Genomic DNA, 20,813 nt, shown 5'->3' with positions numbered 1-20,813 from the left:
AAAATCATCCCTTCTAGATTTTCCAGTTTTATAGAGTATGCTTTTGTAATAGGTTCTGATGATTTTTTGAATTTCCTCAAGTTCTGCTGTTATGTCTCCATTTTCACTTCTGATTTTGTTAATTTGGAAACAGTGTTTGTGCCCTTAATTTAGTTTGGCAAAGTATTTGTCTATTTTCTTGATTTTCTCAAAGGCCCAGCTCTTGGATTTGTTGATTATTTTTAACTTTATCTTTGTTTCTAACTGGTTGATTTCAGCCCTGAGTTTGACTATTTCTTTCCTTCTACTTATGTTGAGTGTATTTGCTTCATTCTGTTCTAGAACTTTTCAGCTCTAAGGAGCTTAATATAAGTACTGTAAATTTGATATTTGTGTAATATGGTGGATCACTAATACGGTGGATCAAATAGAAGCTAAAGAAAGACAGATTAGAAATGTTTCCCTAGTGCTTAGAAAATGATTTATTTTTAGAAAAAAATGTGAAAAATACTATTGTCATTCCAAATGACTATTTACATGTAGGAGGAGCTAAGGTGGGAGGAGTAAGGAGAAGAAGAGGAGGAGGAGGAAGAGGAAAAGCAAAAGGAAGAGAAGATAGAGAGAGTCTGTAGCAGTCAAAGGTAGTTGGTATATCTAGGTTGGGTATTTGGTTACACTTCTGATTATATGGGCATCTTGTTACTTATCATTACCAAATATATAAGCTTTTGTATAATTTAAGCATTAGAGTGTCATTTTCCTACTGGGCCCGCATGGATGGTGGGATGGTCTGGGCAATGCCCAGCCTTGCAGAGACAGTATGGGAGATTGAGCTATCTCCCACGCTGATGTCTCATGGGTGGCAGGGCTGGTGTTTCTGGCTGTTTCTAACTGTGGGCACACACGTGGTCTCCGGCTGAGAAACATGGTGGCTGAGCTAGGCAGAGCTGCCACAGCTTAGTTAGTTGGCTGACAAGCAGACAATTATTAAATAATTAAATCAACATTTACAAGAAATATAAATTAAACAAACGAATAACATAAATTTCATCACAGTTGCCAGATGCAAGAAATATAATAACAGTATGGAACCTGGCATGTTTAGATAATTGCAATCTGTTTTTATTCATAAATTTTAGCATTAACTAAAAATATCTAAGGGTATTAAGAACATAAACTTCAGAAAGTTGATAATCTTCAGTGTTCAAAATATAAAAATTAAAACTTTCCTTTCCTTACTTGAAGTAACTGTGGTTAACACTCACACCTTCTCTTAAGTGGTCACCCACTGGTACTAGCATTCCATTCAGGTTGAAAACTGCCAGGTACCATCACAAAATAATTGAATTTCTAAACTGAAAACACAATGTGGAAATTTAGGTTCAAATATCCTGTAGCTAAAGAAACTAAGTTACAAGATCTTGTTATAATTTCTTTTCAAGAAACATGAGCAGAGAAAAGTAAAAAGTTGTGTAAATTTTATAATACTCTTTGTTATTGGTATCTGCATGAAATTAATATTTATACATGTTATTAACAGCTTTCTTTAATTCACACCATTTCAATACTTTCCTGAATTATAAAAACCATATTGAACAAAGCATTTAAAATAAACAGTTTTATAAACCAAAGTCCAAACCTAATCCTGGTGTAACTACAAGTATGAAGTTGAATTGAACAGCTCTTCTTTGATATCTTAAGATTGGCAAAAGGTCTACATAGACCTCGGTGTTGATACACAAACACTAGTTACACACTCACTTGCCATTTTTTATATGGAGATATTGGGAAATGAAATACTATGGAGCCTTGTCCAGCAATCACTAGACTGAATGTTATCAAACAACGTGGGTTCAGTTCCTATTTTAGCAAGTAAGGACAAAAAAGCATGAAGAAGCATCCCAGGATGAGAGTGTAACAAATGACTCAACTTAGTATTCAGTGTTTGGTTGGGTAATTTGAAATGGAATCAAGAAGTAGAGAATTGCTGTGCCTAGGGTATGGACAGAGACCATTACCGAAAAACACAACTAATAAAAATACAGACTGATAGAGTTCAGAGCCAAAGCATACATCTACAAAACAACTCCCACACCTAAGGTTCAGGGAACATTATGGAAGAAAGATAGAATTAGTCAAGGCTGATGAAACCTTAGAAATAAGGAACATCTGCAGAATACCTATTTGTCATGCATGCATTTGCAAAACCTCGACTTGATAGATTGACTGCTTGGCCCAGATAGAAGATGATCTTACATTCATCATCATAACGAGTTTTTGACTCAGCTTTCTGCTTTGTCAACTCTCTAAATACTTTTATCTTTATAGCACATATGGCTTCGCGACTTGAAGCTAGTAAACACAGTTCTGATCTAATTTAATACTCACAATACAGTTACATTTTAAATATCATATCAGGAGGTCTATAAACAACTAGGATAATATGTGCAGCAGGTTGGCAATGCTCTGAATGCAGTACAGTTGCCAGGACTATAACATTCCATTTACTTTTGCTTAAAAATGCTGGGTATTGAATTTGCCTTCCCCTGGACTATAATTAACAACATTTTGAACTGCTTACAAGATTCAATTGACTGACAATATTAATCACACATTCAAAAAGAAATTGGCCATTACATTGGAATTTTTTTCCTAATGTGTTTTCGGCATCTAATCATAGATTAAAACTAAGAAAATGGCCCTTTTGAACATGCTCCACGGCCAGTTATTTTCTTGGTATACTTATCTTTAAAGATTTCTTAAGCCGGGCGGTGGTGGCGCACGCCTTTAATCCCAGCACTTGGGAGGTAGAGGCAGGAGGATTTCTGAGTTTCAGGCCAGCCTGGTCTACAGAGTGAGTTCCAGGACAGCCAGGTCTACACAGAGAAACCTTGTCTCGAAAAAAAAAATTCTTTTCCTAATTTTATCAGAAATTGCCTCTAATTGTCTATAGACGTGGAAGAAAACCAAGAAACAGTATTTCTTGTCAAAAGGAATAGTTTATTTTTTCCAGATAATTAAATCCAGGGATGTTCAAGGAAACACAGCAAGGAACATAAATTAGGTTCTGTCAAGGGATATAGGTCAGGATATAGGCCGTTCCTCATGAATGGACACTGACAAAACAATTTCATGTTGAACATTGAAGAGTCAATAATAGGTTCAAAAATTCTGAAAACTGGTCCATTTTGCAAAGGGAAGCAGCAAATTCTTATTTTACATTTTAAAAGTTTACTTCAGATAGTCACTGATATTCAGAAATTTCATTTTCATGTTAACAGTTCTTTTAGGCCTACATGTAAGGTTTCTGTGTAGATGCTTTTACGTATGCTTGAGGAAGGCTTTTTAAAAAATATTGTATTCACATAAACACCATTTCAAGAAACAAAGAATAAAATGTAAATATCAAAATAGAATAAATTTATAAGACGGTAATCTGAAAGATTGGAGAAATTCTCCATTATACACTACAATTACCTGTATATTGTCCATAGCAGCACAAACAGATTCTATACTCAAGAAAGTTAATGATGTTTTTTATTTTACTTGATTATTTTACATTTTTCTTAGATTTTAAATATTTTTGATAATCAGTACTTGTTAATTAGGTGAATGAGCAATAGTAATTTAGGTAGAACATTCTAATTGGTTTGCATAGCAGTATGCTACCCATAATTGGTAATCAGCTAACAAAATAAAAACTGAAAATTAGAACATATTAAAATGATTGCTAGTATGGATTTCAGAAGCAGGTAATTTGGGTCTAGACTCAGATAGTCGATGGATGTAAAATGACATTGTCTCTAGTCATCTATAATGTGAGGTAAAAAAAGACACACATATTATACACATCACAGTGGCCAGAATTTAACTTAGTGCTAAAACTATAAATGCATTGAAAGATTGTTTAGAACACTTTCCTTCCTTCCACTCTCATCTCCTTGATCCTTCTATTTTACTTCCCCTCAACCTTGCTTCTTCATTCTTTCTTTGTTCATTTGTTTGTTCCTTCCTTCTAATCTATTCATTATTTTATCTATTTTTTTCCTCCATATAGTACCAACACTAAGTTCAATAAATAACCCTAGTTACTTAGTGAACTACCCTTCAATAAATGTCTTTTGCCTTTTTTAAGCTTTATTTATTCTACAGATTTGTCATGCTGATGTAGGTTATTTATAGGCATACAGGGTACCATTTTATTTTCGTTTATATTGTGTGTAATTTCAGGATAATTTAAGGTTTTCCTATTGTGTATACTTTATTATAATTAGGGCAATGAAATGACCTATATTATATATTACCTATGTTATAAAATTTTACAGTAGCTTATTTTATTTTTAGAGCAATTTAATATCCACAGCAATTTTGGCCAGAAGGTCAGAAGGTCCAGACTTTCTATACATTTTCTGAGCTCCTGTGTACAGCCTCCACCAATCATCTCTATGTGTGTTTATTGCAGTGAATGAAGCTATACCTTTATTGTTTAACGTTCCTAATTTTTATGAAGATCACTTTATATACTATTTACATTACAGGCTTTTAAAGATAAGAATGACTTGGATTTATCATTACAGTGTGACTCACATTGGCTTCTTACCCTAAAACTCTTCTGGTCCTTACTCATTGTTTATTCTTTCCCCTCTTCTAAGCCTCTGGTGATTAATATTACTTTATTTATTTTAAAGTTCTACTATTTTCTTCCAAATACCATATACTTGCATTCCTTTTTAGGTGGCTTCTTTACTTAATAATATTCACTTAGCTTCTATTCTGTCTCTTTTATTGACTTATTAGCTCATTTTGTTTTAGTGTAATTTTTGCATTATTGTGAGTTTAGAAAACAAACAACAATTTTGAATAATGATATAGAGATAAGGAAATCCTTATACACTGCTAAAAGGAATGCAAATTATTCCAGTCACTATAAATACCACTCTGCCTTAACAGCCAGCTGTGCCATGTGGAGACATTTCTGAAAGACTCTAAGACAACAGTCTATAGAGGCAAGTGCAACCGTATTTGTACTTTAGCAGTACTTAAAACACTTGAGTTCTAGAATAAGCTTAGATCCATATCAAAAGATAAATGTGTAAGTAAAATGTGGCATCTATATTCGGTTGAATTTTATTAAGACATAAAAAAATCACTTTGGTCCTTGGTCTCATTTTAATTGATAGACCTTTTATTACTGCTTCAATGTTGTTGGTATTATAAATATTTGAAAAGGTTTATTTCAACTTAGTTTAATTTTAGTAGGTCATATGAATCTAAAAATCCACCAATTTATCTAGATTTTTTATTTCAATGCAATATAGTTTTTCAAATTATATTCCTATGATATTCCTAATTCTATTGATTGTATAATGTTGCTTTTTCATCTCTAAGGTTATTTGAGAATTCATTATTTTTTAGTAAATTTGACTAAATGTTTGCCAAATTTATTATTTCAAAGAACTGACTTTTTATACTTATTTCTTATTTCTTATATGTTGTCAATTAATACACACACACACACACACACACACACACATATATATAATTTTCATCCTGATTATAGCCGGTCTCCCAGTCCTTCCACCTACCCAGCCTCTCCCTTCCCCTCTGAGAAGGGGGAGGTCCTGCTGGGTATCATTTCTCCTTGGCACATGAAGTCACTACAGGACTAAGTGGATCTTCTCCCACTGAAGCCAGACAAAGCAGCCAAGTTAGGGAAATGGTATCTACAGACAGGGAACATCGTCAAGGACAACTGCTACTCTCCTGGCTCTCACCAGTTGTTGGAGAACTGGCATGGAGAACAAGCTGCTATATATGTGTAGGGTAGGGGGTATGGGATAGGAGATAAGAGTGGGTCTAGACTCAGCCCATGCTTACTCTTTGATTGGTGATTTAGTCTCTATGAGCCCAGAATGGAAGGGTCAAGGTTAGATAGCTCTGTTAGTCGTCCAGTGGAATTTCTATCCCCTCCAGGTTCTTTAGTCCTTCTCTCAGCCCTTTCACAAGACTCTCCAAACTCTTATCTATTGTTTGGCTGTGGGTATCTCCATATGGTTCCATTAGCTGCTGAGTGGAGGCTCTCAGGGGGCAGTTATGTTAGGATCCTGTCTGCCAGCATGAGTGACTATCATTAGTAGTGTCATGGATTGGAAGAACCAGTTTATGTTTCATAGGTTATTTGGGTTTTTTGTTGTTATTTTTGCTGTTGTTTTGGTTTTGCTTTTTGTTTTTGTTGTTTTATTTCATTCATTCCTGACTCAATCTTAATTTCTCCCAGTGTTGTTTGGGTGCATTGTTTTTTCTTTCTTTCCCAAAATTCTAATGGTATATTTTTAAGTCACAAGTAACTTTACATCTTTCAGCAGAGGTTTATTCAACATTCATGAAAGGAATCAGTTGAAGGAAGGGTTGCTTGCCAGTTCAGGTTCTATTCCTACTTTTTCTCTGAGAATTAACCAGTCGTCAGTGCATCTTTACCTGTCCCTCCTACATTACTGCCTGCTATGAGTCTCTACACCTGGAGCTTACACCAGTCACCTCTGTCCCTTCAGTAGGTACTTAGTTTCTACCCTTAGTTTTAGAACCCAAAGTTCCCCTTTGTGTCTTGTACTGGGTCAATCCTGAGACCTTTCATGTTTGAAATCAGTTTTAACCCTAGTTTTGGAGGGTATATTAATAAGGACTTTATTTAAAGGGTTCTAGATGTTTAAGTCTATAAACTGTTATTGTAGGATTCTTTGTCTCATAGGTGTTCCTATATTATTTTCATTTTCATTTAATTCTAGAATTTTTTATGTCTTTTATAATTACTTCATTGATACATGTATTACTTGAGTATTATCAGAATTGAAAGAGTGATATTCCTAAGCATGTCAGGTTTGTGGTAATATGTTTCAAATTGATATCTAATAATATTTTATGATTATTTTATGGGCATGACTGTTTTGCATGCATGTGCGTACTTGTAGCACACATAAACACAGTGCTCACTGAGGTCAAAACAAGACAATTCCCTAGAATTGGAGTAACAGATGCTCATAAGACACCAAATGTGTGCTGAAGATCAACTATGGGTCCTCTGCAAGAAAAACGAGTGGTTGTAGGTAGTGAACCAACTCTCTATTCCAATATCTAATAGCTTGAGCCAAAATGAATGATCTTCACAAGATTTTGGCTTCTTATGTAAACAAATTGATATTCTATTAAATCTTATTTTCTGACCTTGTATACACCTCTTCTGTTATAGAAATACAGTGTAACATCATGTAGTGCATTTCAAGATAGATGTAGTGCATTTCAAGAATAGAGCATTTCAAGATGTCAGAACCTCTGTTCAAAGTTCCAAAACATATATACCAGTATGGAAAAGATTAGGTGGGACTATTATCCTGTCAGCTTTGTAATGGATAGGCCTGCCTAACTGTCTATAGTTTTACTGCTAACCTTGACTATATGTAGAGAAACAGAAACCAGAATCTGGCCAAGGTGAAATTATGACATGGAAGATTATAAAATATAGATAAAACAAGAATAGCCACTCCCTATCCTTTGGTAACATATATACACATGTTACCATTCTTCTCATAATAGGAGCAAAAGTAAAGATGGTAATGAGGTAATGTAGAATGCAATTTATATTTGAATCATGAGCTCTATATGTTACTGTATGATAAACCTGGATATATTCCCTATAAAATCAGAGCATTCTTACCTTAGTTTACAAGAATTTCCAGAGACAGTTGACGAGTCATCCCACCAGCACAGCCTTTTTCTCACAATTTATTTTATTTATGTATTTAATCTGTGGTGAGTCAGGGGCCATAAAATACTCTTAAAAAAGAAAATGCTCACCAAAGAGTTATAAATGAATTCTTTCTGGATTTTAAGACTCCACCTGGAAAAATGTATGCTACTTAGATAATAAATGTGACACCTGGGGGCAGGAAACAGATAATTTGCTTCACAGGAATAATTTTTCCCCCTCAGACAAACCATTTATTATACTTACATCATTCCTGACCAAATTAGTTTAAAAATTTCTGCAGAGGGACTGTTCCTGTTTTATAAAATTTATGTACTAAGTTATTAAGATAGCCATTTTTCTCATAATAGGACCAGAGGTAAGGATGGTAATGTGGTAACATAGAATGCATTTTAAAACAACACATTGCCACTTTTATGTTCTTGGCGATCATAAGAGGTGAATGTACCATAATTTATCTAAGGGAGAAAAACTAAGTCAAATGCTGTGCTAGACCTAATTGTAAAATCTAAAGTTGTGGATTAGAGGCTTTTCAAAGTTTAATTCCAAATCATAAAAATAGGCTTATGAAATATGCATCTCATTTTTTCTGAAGATGTCACCCAATCATATTATTTTTAATTTTTTTCCATTCATATTGAAGAATTAGCAATGTGCCAATATGCATAATAGGTTACTTTGTTTTGCTTTGCTTCTAAATATTTGAATATGATATGTAAATTTAGAAAAATTTAAGATGACAGGTATCTGATCTTTTATACTTATAAGCATTTTGCTGATTGAAATACTCCTTAGGATTTTAGTGTGGGATCTCTCGCTATGTCTCTTTCTCTGAAGAGGAGGTCAGAATCACTCTCCCTACTCCATTGTTTTATTTCCTACATGGGTGAAATTTGAGACAAGGACTGATTTTTCTTCCTTGTGAATAGTAGTGTTTGACTTCAGTGATGGTGACATGTCTTAACCAAACAGAGATCATTCATTTAAGGTTGGGAGATTAGATAAGAAAATTGTTTAGAGTCTATGGGTGAATAAATATTCCAGGAAGAGAGAAAATAAGTCATTTAATAAATCAGAAACTTCAAAAATATTATGAGTAAAGTAGAATTGACATTTGTTCAGGGCCAAGTAATCAGGTGATTCCTCAGTACATGCCTCAAAGTTCTGTTACAAGATCAGATCATCGCAATCTAAGGCTCATGTCATTATTCTGCACAAAATCCATAGTGAGAGATTGATGTAAGGTGTTACTTGATGCATTACACCTATATCAGCTGAACAAAAGGCACTTTAGAGGTTTTGTATTAATGTGTCTGAACACATACTCTCTTCTACACCTCTCAAGTAGAATCACAAAGATTCTCTATTATTTTATTAATATCTAAAAGCATGGTGTAAGGATTTCCAGTCATTTTAAAAAATAATAAACAGCCTCCAGTACTGTGAATTAATAACCAGTTTTATATTATCTCCCATAGTTCTATGCACTGTCTATAAGCATCTATTTCTCACACTGAGTTGCTACCCTTCAGCAGTAAAGTGAGTAATGAGCTTGGGACACTGGCTGTCTACAATGGCTTTATCATGTGACTAAGAACTGACCAAGGTTTTATTTGAAAAGAGTGGAGGGTATAAACTAAAAGCATCTTTAGGTGGTTGAACATCTTGGCAAAAAGATGGAACATTTTTCATTGTCTAGATTTAGAACTCCTGAATATATCCTTCCATATGTTACTGGTAAGGCAATTTATGAAACCCAATTGTCTGTTAAGAATACGAGGTCGAAACTTTCTTTTGTTTTTTGTTTTCTTTTGTTTTGTTTTTTTACCCTATTTAGAATGGAATTAGTAGAATCATCTTTAAAGTTCATTGACTCCTACAGCCCAGGAGCTTTACTTTCATGAATTATAAAAAAATCCAAAACTGAAGATGGTATAATTTGACTCTTTTTTATTATGTTGCTTATATTTTGATGCTTATTTTTAAATTCTTCATATTAAATATCAATATTCTCTCAGACATATATGTGACAAATAATCTTTTCTACTTATAGGCCACCTCTTCACCCTTTGCTTAATCATGCCTTTGCTATAAGAAAGCTTTTAATTTGGGGAGTTCAATATTTAAATCATTGATGTGATTTCTTGATCCACAGGATAATTCTTTAGAGTCATTCCTCATACCAACATTTTATAGTGTTCCTTATCTTCTCTAGCATTTAAAAATTTGCTTCTTCCTTCCTCCATTTCTTCCTTCCTTCTTTTCTTCCTTCCTTCCTTCCTTCCTTCCTTCCTTCCTTTCTTTTTTCCTTCCCTCCTTCCTTCCTTTCTCCCTCCATCCCTCCCTTCCCCTCCCTCCATCCCTTCCTTCTTTCCTTCCTTCCCTTATTTCTTCTTTCTTCTCCTTCCTTCTTTCCTTCTTCTCTCTCAATCAAGCATACTGAATGTAAGATTTACTACTGAATATAATTAGGTAAGGTAGAGGAGAGCATTCTAAAATCCCTCAGGAATGCAGGGCTTGCCACTTGTCTGGAGAACTATGATAGGAAATGTATTGGACTCTCCAGACATCAAGAATGAGCTGTTTCTCAGTGAACATGTCTTCAAACATGTCTCTGCCAAACGTGCTGAATCTCCACTTTTCTGTGACATGGATTCTCTACCTACCAGGAAACTTGAGTTTTGCTATACACAGTGCTTTGATCACATATTCCTTATTCTGCAGCTCTGTGTGAATGGATATGATGACCTACCCAATGTAAACCCTAGCCTCTGTGCATTCTGGCTTCTCAAAGGCAACACATATTACTGTCTGGAGCCTAGATTAAGAAAAGTACTAAGTCAGAGACTTGAATAACAGCTATAAAATTCTCACCAAGAATGACAATACATATAGGCAACAGGCTTCATACACAACCCAGGAAACTGCTGTTTGCCACCATGCCACATCAGGTCCGTATGGGAAGGAAACTTTGTCATTGTAATTAGTTTCACGCATCATTCATTTTAATGTCTTTCATGTTATGTCTTTGACGTCTTTGGAGTTCCCTTTTGCACAGGAGTAGAGAGAATGCTCTAGTTTCATCAGCCTACATATAGATACACAGATTTCTTTTTATAATTTGTTGATGGTCGTACCTTTTCTCCAATGTTTATTTTTTTGTACTGTTTGTCAAAAATCAGGTGGATAAATTTACATGAACCCATATCTGTGCCTTCCATTTTATTCCATTAGTCTTGAGTCCATTTTTATGCTAGTAAAATTTTCATTCAAATTGTTTTGTAGTCAAGTATCATTTGTTTGTTTCTCTGGGGCTTGCTTTGGCTATTCTAAGTGTTTTATGCTTCCATGTGATCTGTGAAAGACATCATTGGAATTTTGATTAGAGTTAAATTTCAATATAAAAGTAACAATGAGGACACAAATGAGAGAAGCAGCTAACCTTCAAATACAAACTTCTTCATATAACCCAGGTTACTTACATAAAACCACGTTATGAGTTATGAATGTAAAGTCTTTTGATTTCTATGAGTGTCGTTTATTCCTAATTTCCAAAAATTGCACTCTGTGTATAAGAAAGCAGAAAAGTTTTCAGACATTACTTATCATTATTTTATAAAAACTGTTATGAACAATATGAAAGCTTAGATTGTTTGAGGCAAAGCTGAATTATGAGAAATTTATGTAAAATTTTATATCTAGCTCAGTAGGCTTTCAAAAACATAACTTTGTAAAAAGCTGTCAATATTATAAAACATTTAGTCAGAAAATCTGTTAGTGGTAGCACTTTTCAGTTATATCATATTTTGCTTCAATATCCTTACAATGTACCCCATTAATTCTACATCAGTGTTTTTGAAATGAATGCTATTTCTCCCAGAAGACATTTGTCAATATCTGGAGGCTTTTATGCTTGTCAAACCTTGAGGGACAATGTCTTCTGATTTTTCTTACTGAGGCCCAGGGTGCTGCAAATAGCTTACAAAGCACAAAACTGCCCATTGTTCTCGACACAAGAAAGAATTATGTGGATTGAAATACTATGAATACCAATGTTTTTGTTGAAAACACACACACACACACACACACACACACGCATGCACACACACACATCTCAAAATAGAAAGAAATTCAGCCATTGCACCACAAGGAACAAGATATTTTAAGTAATACTATACACAGCACATTTTCTTATATATACACTGTTATGGAAAACTAGCAATTATTTAAGCAAAAGGAACTGACAAAGGTCTAATATTAGCTATAGTAGATGCTTATGGGATGTTTAATTTCTTGTGTGAGATTTTGCACATGAGTGGCAATCTGTTTTTCAATAACTCATGTTTTGCTTTACTTTCCTAGAACAAAGTTTATTCAATTGGGAGTGATTTTTCTAGGTCTTTACTAAATCCCTGTGTAGCTTCTTTTGCATCCAAATTGAAGACAAGTAACAACTTATATTGACACAAAGCCCTTTGAAGGGAAAAAATGTTGTGGTTGAGTGAACACTTCTGTAAGAAAAAAAATAATAATAATTGTACTATCAATCTTGAAAACTTCCAAGGTTTAACGAAGCCAAAACATTGTCAAAAACTAATGAATAAATAAACAAGGAAAATAATGTAATGTCTGCCAATGGGAGAACACAAAAACATAGGTATAAAAGTAGCCCATAAATGAAGCTCCTTTGCTGTCACATGCAATTGTCATGCTTGAGTGTTACATGTCATATATTCTAGAGAGTTCTAATGACAGGTTTGTATAGCTATCAGTCCAATGTGATCATACTTTGTCATGATAGTCTGTAAATGGTTAATTACATTAGACTGAGGTTAAATCTTACCAATATCTTCTCTTTTAAAACAGACTTTATTTTTGAGAAAAAGAAAAATGGAAAGGTTTTGTTATCTGTCATAAAACACCCAAGGGAATTAACAAAGATGAGGCAACCTTTGCCAAAAAGCATCAGTGTTCAGGCACTCATATTCTTGATGTTCTTTTGGCATAGATATTAATTATTATATTATAATAACAATATTTGACATATATAGTAAATATATTATATTATATTATACTATACTATATTATATAACAATATATGCAACACACACAAAGCACTCCTATCAAATTGCTGTGTTTTATTTTTCCAATTTTGTTCCTGTGGACCTTAGTTCTAGATCTTTGGTTTTTCTAAAATGAACATCTTCCCAAGTGTTATAGCCAGAGTCAAGTTCAGCTTTACTCAGACTATTGTAGTTATGCTCAGGTTTAGTATCTGTCAGATTTTATGGGAGTCTTAAAAATACAGCTGCCCTATCTTCTTCATGCTTTAAACGAAAGATATTCAGTATCTTGAAGCAGGGACATGTAATTTTAAAGATAAAAGGTATTAAATAAGCATGCTATTCTCTTCACATTGAATTTGGAAGTTTAAAATATGTTTCATTTTATCGTTAATTGTGTGTGTGTGTGTATCTCTACAGGTTTGTGTACACATGAGATCACTTTCATAGGAATTCAGATGAGAATGTCAAATGCTTTGAAACTTGAGTTGAGGGTGGTTGAAAGGTACCAACATGGATTCTGGAGGCAAGCTCTTGTCCACGTTAAAGTCAGTAATGCTCTTAACCACTTAGGTATCTTTGTGGCCCTGGTACTTTAGATGACTATGAAAGTAATTTAATTTTACCTCTAAGTTTTCCAAGAATTCTATCATGAAGTAATTGCTTTTAAACAGAGATTTTTTTTCAAAGAATTTAAACAATCAATGTCTATTTAATTACCCTGGGACACTATTCTCCCTTAATCTAATGTTACATAATTTAGAACAGAACATATTAGTGCAAACTGCCATCATTTGTCTCTCTTAATATAACCTTATTTGGGCACAAAACAAGACTGACAAATATCTCTCCTAGAGATTGTTCTGTTCTTTCCTTTTACCTATGTGGGTAGCACAAAAGATATAATAAGAAAAAAACTTTAAAATGAGTTTTAACTTGGAAATGAGTTGATATTATAATAATATTTAATAATTGTGATTATTTCCATAATTAAAATTAAAATTTCTATATACTTCTTTATACAAATAAACAAATGATCCTCTCAGTCTTAAATGGAGAAATTTCTTTTTACCATGAAGGAAATTCAGAGGCATGTGACTACAAATAATACTGAGAGTAAGTAGCAATTCATCCCTCAGTAGGATATTCATATTGTCCTTAGGGTCAAGGGAGGTTAATAACAGAGTAGGAAGGTAGGATATAAGACATAGAAGACAGAGGAAGATCTGTGCAGTGCTCTCATATTGCCATGACAAAATTGTCATCTCAGCAGGTCTGCACATGACTACTGTCAGCAATCATGTTGTGTGAGTCAAGAGCTTACCTTTTCACATGGAAATATGAGATAATTATAGTTTCTATGTGAGGGGGAGACAGTATTTTCCAGTGTGAACTGGAAACACCACTGAAATCCTTATATTGAAACAAAAAACAAAAGAAAATTAACAACAACAACAAAACAATAGTACCTAACCCATGGTCACACATAGGCTCCTGGTTAAAACTTCGGTTAAAAAATTGAAAAAAAAAAGTAGAAAAAACAGACATGGGTGTGGGAGAAGGACCTGGGAGGGGAAGTAAGAGAGGTGGGAGGGAAAGAAGATAAGACTGGTTGAGTGTGAAGAGTATGCAGTGTGTGTGTGTGTTGTGTGTGTGTGTGTGTGTGTTTGGGGTGTGTGTGTATGTGTGTGTGTGTAAAACAAAGTAATAGAAGAAACTTCCTGATGTCCTTTTAATAATATATGAGTATTATAGCTTCTTATCTAAGTGAGTTAGTCTGGTTGTATGTCCAGGAATTATTGCAACTTCATCAAGATATGTTTTGTTTCTTATAGTCTATTATCTTTATAAAAGGAGTGTATTAATTGGAGCTGTAGAATTGTTTTTATTCATGATTGATGACACTATGGATGAAGTAATCGCCAAGGCTTTAAAATCAATCCTATATGAGGTCCATTTGGGTTTGCATTTTAAATTTTGTTAGTTTGCATTGCTCCAATTTTATGTCATTCAGTTACATTTACTAAATACATAATAAATATATTATATATATTTCCCTATATTAAATAGTTAAACATTAACCAGGATTTAATTAGGTGTGCATTTTCTCAATCTCCCAATTGCATTTTGATGAACTCCTTGGTTATTCAATTAACATGTGAATGATTTGCATAAAGTCTATTTATACTCTATGGGCTATTGCAGAATCACTTGATATTTTCCCTGTTATATTAATGGATCCATTTACTATTGTACTATTGGGAAATGAAGTCCTATAATTGGAATCTAGTGAGATACTTTACAGCTTATTAGCTTAGGGGTAATTATCTGCATGTTATATTGCACATTGAATTGCAATTGAAAGTAACTCATTATAATATTTAAGAGAAGTAGCAACAAAAATAATTAAATTGTTACAGTAACCCCTGGCTTCCAATGAAAATGAGTACATATATTGAAGTATTTTTCTTTAACTTATAAACAATGTGTTCCTTTTTGATAACTATTCTTTTCTCTTGTTCCTTTTCTTTTTACTTTTTAAAATTTGCTGCTTGCCATTGCAGGAAGTAGAGGTTCGTATATTGCTTCTATGTTTCATATATTATTTCATATTGTATAAATCTATGTATTTAATTGATCATATATACCTAAATCATGTTCTTTTCCTCCCTTAGGATGATTACTTCCGTACTTGGAATCCAGGAAAACCATTTGATCAAGGTAAAAATCTAATTATTTTAATATAAAAATATTTAAATGTTCATAATTGCTATACTTTAGAAATACTATTTATTGACTGGTTTACATTTAAAATGCTAAACACATAAACATATATGCATTAACTATGTTATTTTTGATAAAGTTAGAAAGAAGATAATTCTGTGTATGATTATGTGAGAATGGCATTTATTTTTAGAAACATGGTTTAGATTACTGATTTGAGATTTTAAACTTTATTCACCATCTTTATTTTTATTGATTGTTACAAGGTCCTTCATCTAGTTTTCAGGGGTACCAATGTGGTAGTGGATTTATTTGTTCAAATTTCCCAAAGAAACATCTTTGCTGTCTCCACTTTGATTGATTAAAATATTCATTGAAAATGGAACACCCTTCTTATTTACATTCAACTAAGGCCTTAGACAGACCTTAAAGAAAATGTTAGACACTAAATACTATTCTCTACCTCACAACTCAGAGCTTGCCTCTTACGAGCTCAGCTGAAGAAGGAAAGCTGTACAGATCAGCAAGCATGTACCATGATAATGACAATATTCATCTCACCACAATCTGAAGAGCTCTACTCACTAGACCCTGTGATACTGGAGCCAGGATGTGTTTTTAAATTTTTAAAACAAGAATTTTATGTTTGAGAGAGTATTCTTCTCTGCATAGCTCTCATCCTGTGAAGGAATATTGCTTAGGAAGCTGTCATTTTCCTATAGGTATAATGAAATACATCAATTATGCAGAAAATAAAGGCTGGTTATTGAGCATTTTCCTGGAGGCTCAAGTCTAGGCGAGAGTTGCCCCTTTGGTGTGGGTACCTGGGAAGGGATAACATTAGGGAGTAAAGCATTTACATCACAAGCAAGGACACTAAGAGAAGAAGATGGAGGCTTCAGTGTTCCCTGGTCTTCTGTCAATGAATGCCCCTCAAGGACCTGCAACTCTCCACTTGTTAAGGGTCAGTTGTTTCACAATATTTCTTGATTAAAAGACAATTCTTTAATGCTTAGATTCTAGGGTGATATTTAATATCCAAACTATGAACTTATATCTAGAAATATTTGTATGTTAGTTTAAATAATCTGTAGATCTGGATGTAAACCATCATCTTGACAATGTCATTTTAACATGTGAAGCAGGCATTTGCGCCCTGGCCATGCTTCAAAATTAGTACTTCATTATCTCCTTCACATTATATCAGCATAATACCCCTGGTGTTATTTATTGAGTCTTCATACCAGGATTTAAATAATTTATTTTTCTCTTGGTTTACCAATAAGTCATGCCAATGTGTTAAGTAAAAATGCAATGAAAACATGTCAAGCAGAATGAAATGTGTTTATATTTCTTCTTGGAAAATGATTTTTTATGGTGGAATTATAAACCCTGACAACTGGAAATTATCTCTAAACACTTAAACTTGTCATTCTTGGTAAGTGCTGTTATAATAAAGACCTTTTAGTGCTCCCTGTGTGGGGGCGGGGAGTGTGTTGAATTGTGACTATTCTTTACTTGTGTAAAACTGATTATCATAAGAGATGTTACTATAAGCAAATGTAGTACAAAAATGATTTAGTCTTCAATGACAAGTATTAGAATAATGCCTTATTAAATATAAATCATAGATGTTATATTTGTTAAGGATTTTGTGATGGAATATTAGATAAATTTTATGAAAAGTTTCTAGTATCATCATTATTTATAAAATAAAAATATATCAGTTTATTTAACCATTGCACTAACTCTTTAGAGTTCAGAAGGATATTGAAGAATTGAGGTAGTCAACTTCCTACCCATGTGATGGTTCTCCAAATTGGAAGAGTAAGAATTTGAGCTTGGGAATTCTGACTGCCAATTCCAGTGCCCTAAGTTCTATGTGCTATTGAAAATCATAAATTAGCTATAACATATAAGAACTGGATTGGCACTAATATATCTTTAGAATATATAATTCTGAACACAGAGTTTAGTGGTACTCACTGTGATGTTTGTTTTTATATGTGCATGTAATATACACTGAGAAATCTTCCCTTTTCCTACAATCACAAAGCCTTATTTTTAAATTAAATAGAAACATGTTACTACTTTTTATACCCCAGGCCTACACTATTTTCTATACTCTAAGCTCTAAAATGTTGTTTGACAGGACCTATATTATTAATATTTAAAAATACACAAATGTTACCTCTAGTTCAGAACCATATTATATTGAAATATATGTATCATCATTTGTGAACCACTCTGGAAGGAAGAGAATTTTTCAATCCTCCATGAGACATAAATAAGACAGAATTAAGATGTATTAATTTCTAATGCATTTCTAATTCCTTTAGTTAACATTTTCTTCAATGGGAAATCATTTTTAAATGCTAATTGTGCTATTGAATACAAGATGAATTAGAATGAATCTTAAAGATGCTTATCTTTAGTATATTGTATTTATGGATAACTATAGAATACAAATATAAGTAGATTTTTCTATTTTTAGTAGTATATTTTTATTTGCTACCATTTATGCCTTTCTGGTGAAATAGTTTTAATATTAGATATTACTTCGATGCTTCTTTCGTACTTCAAAATCTTTCTGTGTGCATGAATATAACAGACAAGTATGAATATATATATATGTATATATATACATATATATATATATATATGTATATATATATGCACAAATATATATGTGTTCCTGTTAACTAGTTTCTTGTTCATACATATCTCATGTTTTACAGTTTTCGCTGTGACAGTTATAAAAATCTCATTTATGATTTTTTTAAATTCATCACGACATCACTAGTTTGTCTTTATATCTACTAAAATAAATAGAATATTGGAGAATTATAATAGTTTTGTGTTTTTAAGTAAAACCATTCTCATGTTTGTACCTCTGTTACAAAAATAAAGAAAGTACACAGATGCCAAAAATAAATTGCCTTGCATTTCTCCGTGTTGAGTTCTCTGTGCTATTACTTCCCTTCATTAGTGTGGTTAATCATGAGTTGACACAACTGAAATTAACTGAAAAATAATTTTAATGAGGACATGCATCTTCTGGAATAAGGCATAGACATTGTGTTCTTTATTTATTGTGAAAAAATATGGAGACATTCACAAGTTAACATAGATTGTAGCAGAATCCAGGTTTAAAATATTTTAGTCATGCTTTGAATATATTCACAGCAGGTTCTAAGGACAAGCATGCACGTCTTTCTCTTAACCTGCCTTGTCTGTGAAATCAGTGGAATTTTCAACAGTATTTTCTGAGGATGTTTAGAGAATCTGTTTTATCTAAAGGACTATATCTGGACAAGCTATTTTACTCAAAAGCATTTCACACACACACACACACACACACACACACACACACACACACACAGACACTCACACAATGGAGTGGAATGAAAGATATAGGAAGTAGCTCCCTGTATTGCTGTAGTTTTTCTATTATAGCATTAGTTACTTTTCTATTGGCTGTTATAAATCACCTTAGGAATCTCATTAAAGAATGCAGGATTTATTTCTGGTTACTGTTTGAAAGTGTTGTCCATCTTTCCTGGGACAGCATGGAAGCATGTATGCCAAGGAGAAAGAGAACTATGAGTGCTGAGGCTCAGTTCTCATTCTCTTTTTTATTTTTTTTCATGGATCCAAGGCCAGGAATAACTGCCTACCAAATTGAGAATGGGTCCTTTCATCTCAATTAATCAAATTTTAAAATTGGCATTGTTTGGTCCAAAGGTTTGTCTTCTAATTAAATCTAGATTCTGTTAAATTGACAACTATTAGTTATCACATCAAAGCAGCTTGGGGTTCCTTTGCTTTGTAATTACCTAGGAGAAGATTGTATTTAACAGATTCATAACTGGAACCTAGATATAAACATATCCATGCTTTTTGTAATGTCATTTTTATGTGATAGCTATGTTTCTCTGTTTGGCATGTATCTGGGGGTGGAATTGGGGTCAAGACCAATAGCTGTAGATTTTATAAATGTTCTCTGTCTTTGAGATATACATAGATTCCATGTCCTCCAGTGTGGAGGAAATACTAAGTCTTCTATGTGGAGATAAAAGCCCTACTGCATTTTTAGATTGGATTTATAAAATGAGATATGTGAAGAGCTATTCCTGATCTTAAGATGGTGAAAACTTTAGCTATGGTAGTGGATGAGCCTTGTTCCAAGATTATATGGAGAGCAGATGACAAAAGTGCCTCCTCTGTTTCAAAGAACAGTCACATCTTAGCCCTGTGCTTATCCATCATTTCTAGTTTCCTTCTCACTTCTCAGGATTTCCCAATTCTCAGTAGTTCCATTTTCCTGCAGAGTGTCTTCCAAGATATACCCATCACAGCTAGATTTGCCCCCTAATTATCAAGGTCTGGCTGTGAAAACTTGCCGGGAGAACTTGATCTGGAGACTTGTTCTCGTCAATGATCATAACTATTCATATGTTTATAACTTTCTGAAATCAAAGAAGTTAGGTTTTGGAGTAAGAAGTCCTCACGGTTTGTTTTCTCTTTCTTTAAATACAGTGATGTACTTGAAACATGAGTTCTGTGGACGGGACTGGGTATATTCAAATACCGTGAATATAATTTGTTTACATGAGTTTTGTTTTCTATTCTCAACTTGGACATTTCTAACTACTATTCTGGAACAATAGGTTGATCTGATCTGTTTTTCACAATAGAGTCATGGTGTGCTACAATAGGACTTTGTGTAAAAGCTTGAAGCCTCTTGGTTCTGTGTTAACAGGGAAACTAGTGGTCTGTTAAAATTCATTGAGTGAAATATACAAAATTATTTTATAAATGGTTTTCTATTATTTAAATCATGAATCTGAGCCACTGTTTGATGTGAATAATTATCTGATTAATTTACATGGTTTTATTTAAGATTTTTTTTTAGTCATTTTGAACAAAATCATTTTTAGATACTAACAAGTATATTGCTTCATATCCTTTGTTGATTTCTTTTTTACCAACATCAACAATCTTGTATGATAGAAGTCTTCCAAACTTCTAAGGTAAACTATTAAGAAATTGTATTCAGCTGAGATGTCAGTATTTTATGCTAATTTATTTGATGTCATATTTAGAAAATTTGAGAGATGGTTTCTAGTTGAAATGATAATTTTGTTTCTTCATTTGGTCTTTGCTTCTTTTGTTTGCATCAAATCTAAAAGACTTATTTTATACTTTTTTCATAGTTGAAAAAATTACATAGTAATACATATAATTGAGTACGATCTCCAAAATGTAACAAATTCGTAAAACAC

At 33.1% G+C, this 20,813-nt stretch overlaps 1 protein-coding gene across 7 annotated transcripts in view; it reads left to right on the top strand.

The window, feature by feature from the left end:
• Positions 1-20,813, top strand: part of Spock3 (SPARC (osteonectin), cwcv and kazal like domains proteoglycan 3) — a 354,663-nt gene that overhangs the window by 117,868 nt on the left and 215,982 nt on the right. For 3 of the 7 annotated variants that reach the window (XM_028757757.1, XM_028757754.1, XM_028757759.1), the window contains one exon: positions 15,480-15,525. The exons of 2 other annotated variants lie outside the window; for them this stretch is intronic. In XM_028757757.1, coding sequence (XP_028613590.1) covers positions 15,480-15,525 — 46 coding nt within the window. Of the gene's footprint in view, positions 1-15,368; positions 15,378-15,479; positions 15,526-20,813 lie in introns of all 7 variants that reach the window. 2 more of the 7 variants (XM_028757756.1, XM_028757755.1) reach the window with 1 other exon arrangement.

Source organism: Grammomys surdaster, unplaced genomic scaffold (genome assembly GCF_004785775.1).
Source record: "Grammomys surdaster isolate TR1022 unplaced genomic scaffold, NIH_TR_1.0 126182, whole genome shotgun sequence".
Classification (NCBI taxonomy): Eukaryota; Metazoa; Chordata; class Mammalia; order Rodentia; family Muridae; genus Grammomys; species Grammomys surdaster.
The sequence above is the reverse complement of the archived record's forward strand: the minus strand, read 5'-3'. Positions and strand labels throughout refer to the sequence as shown.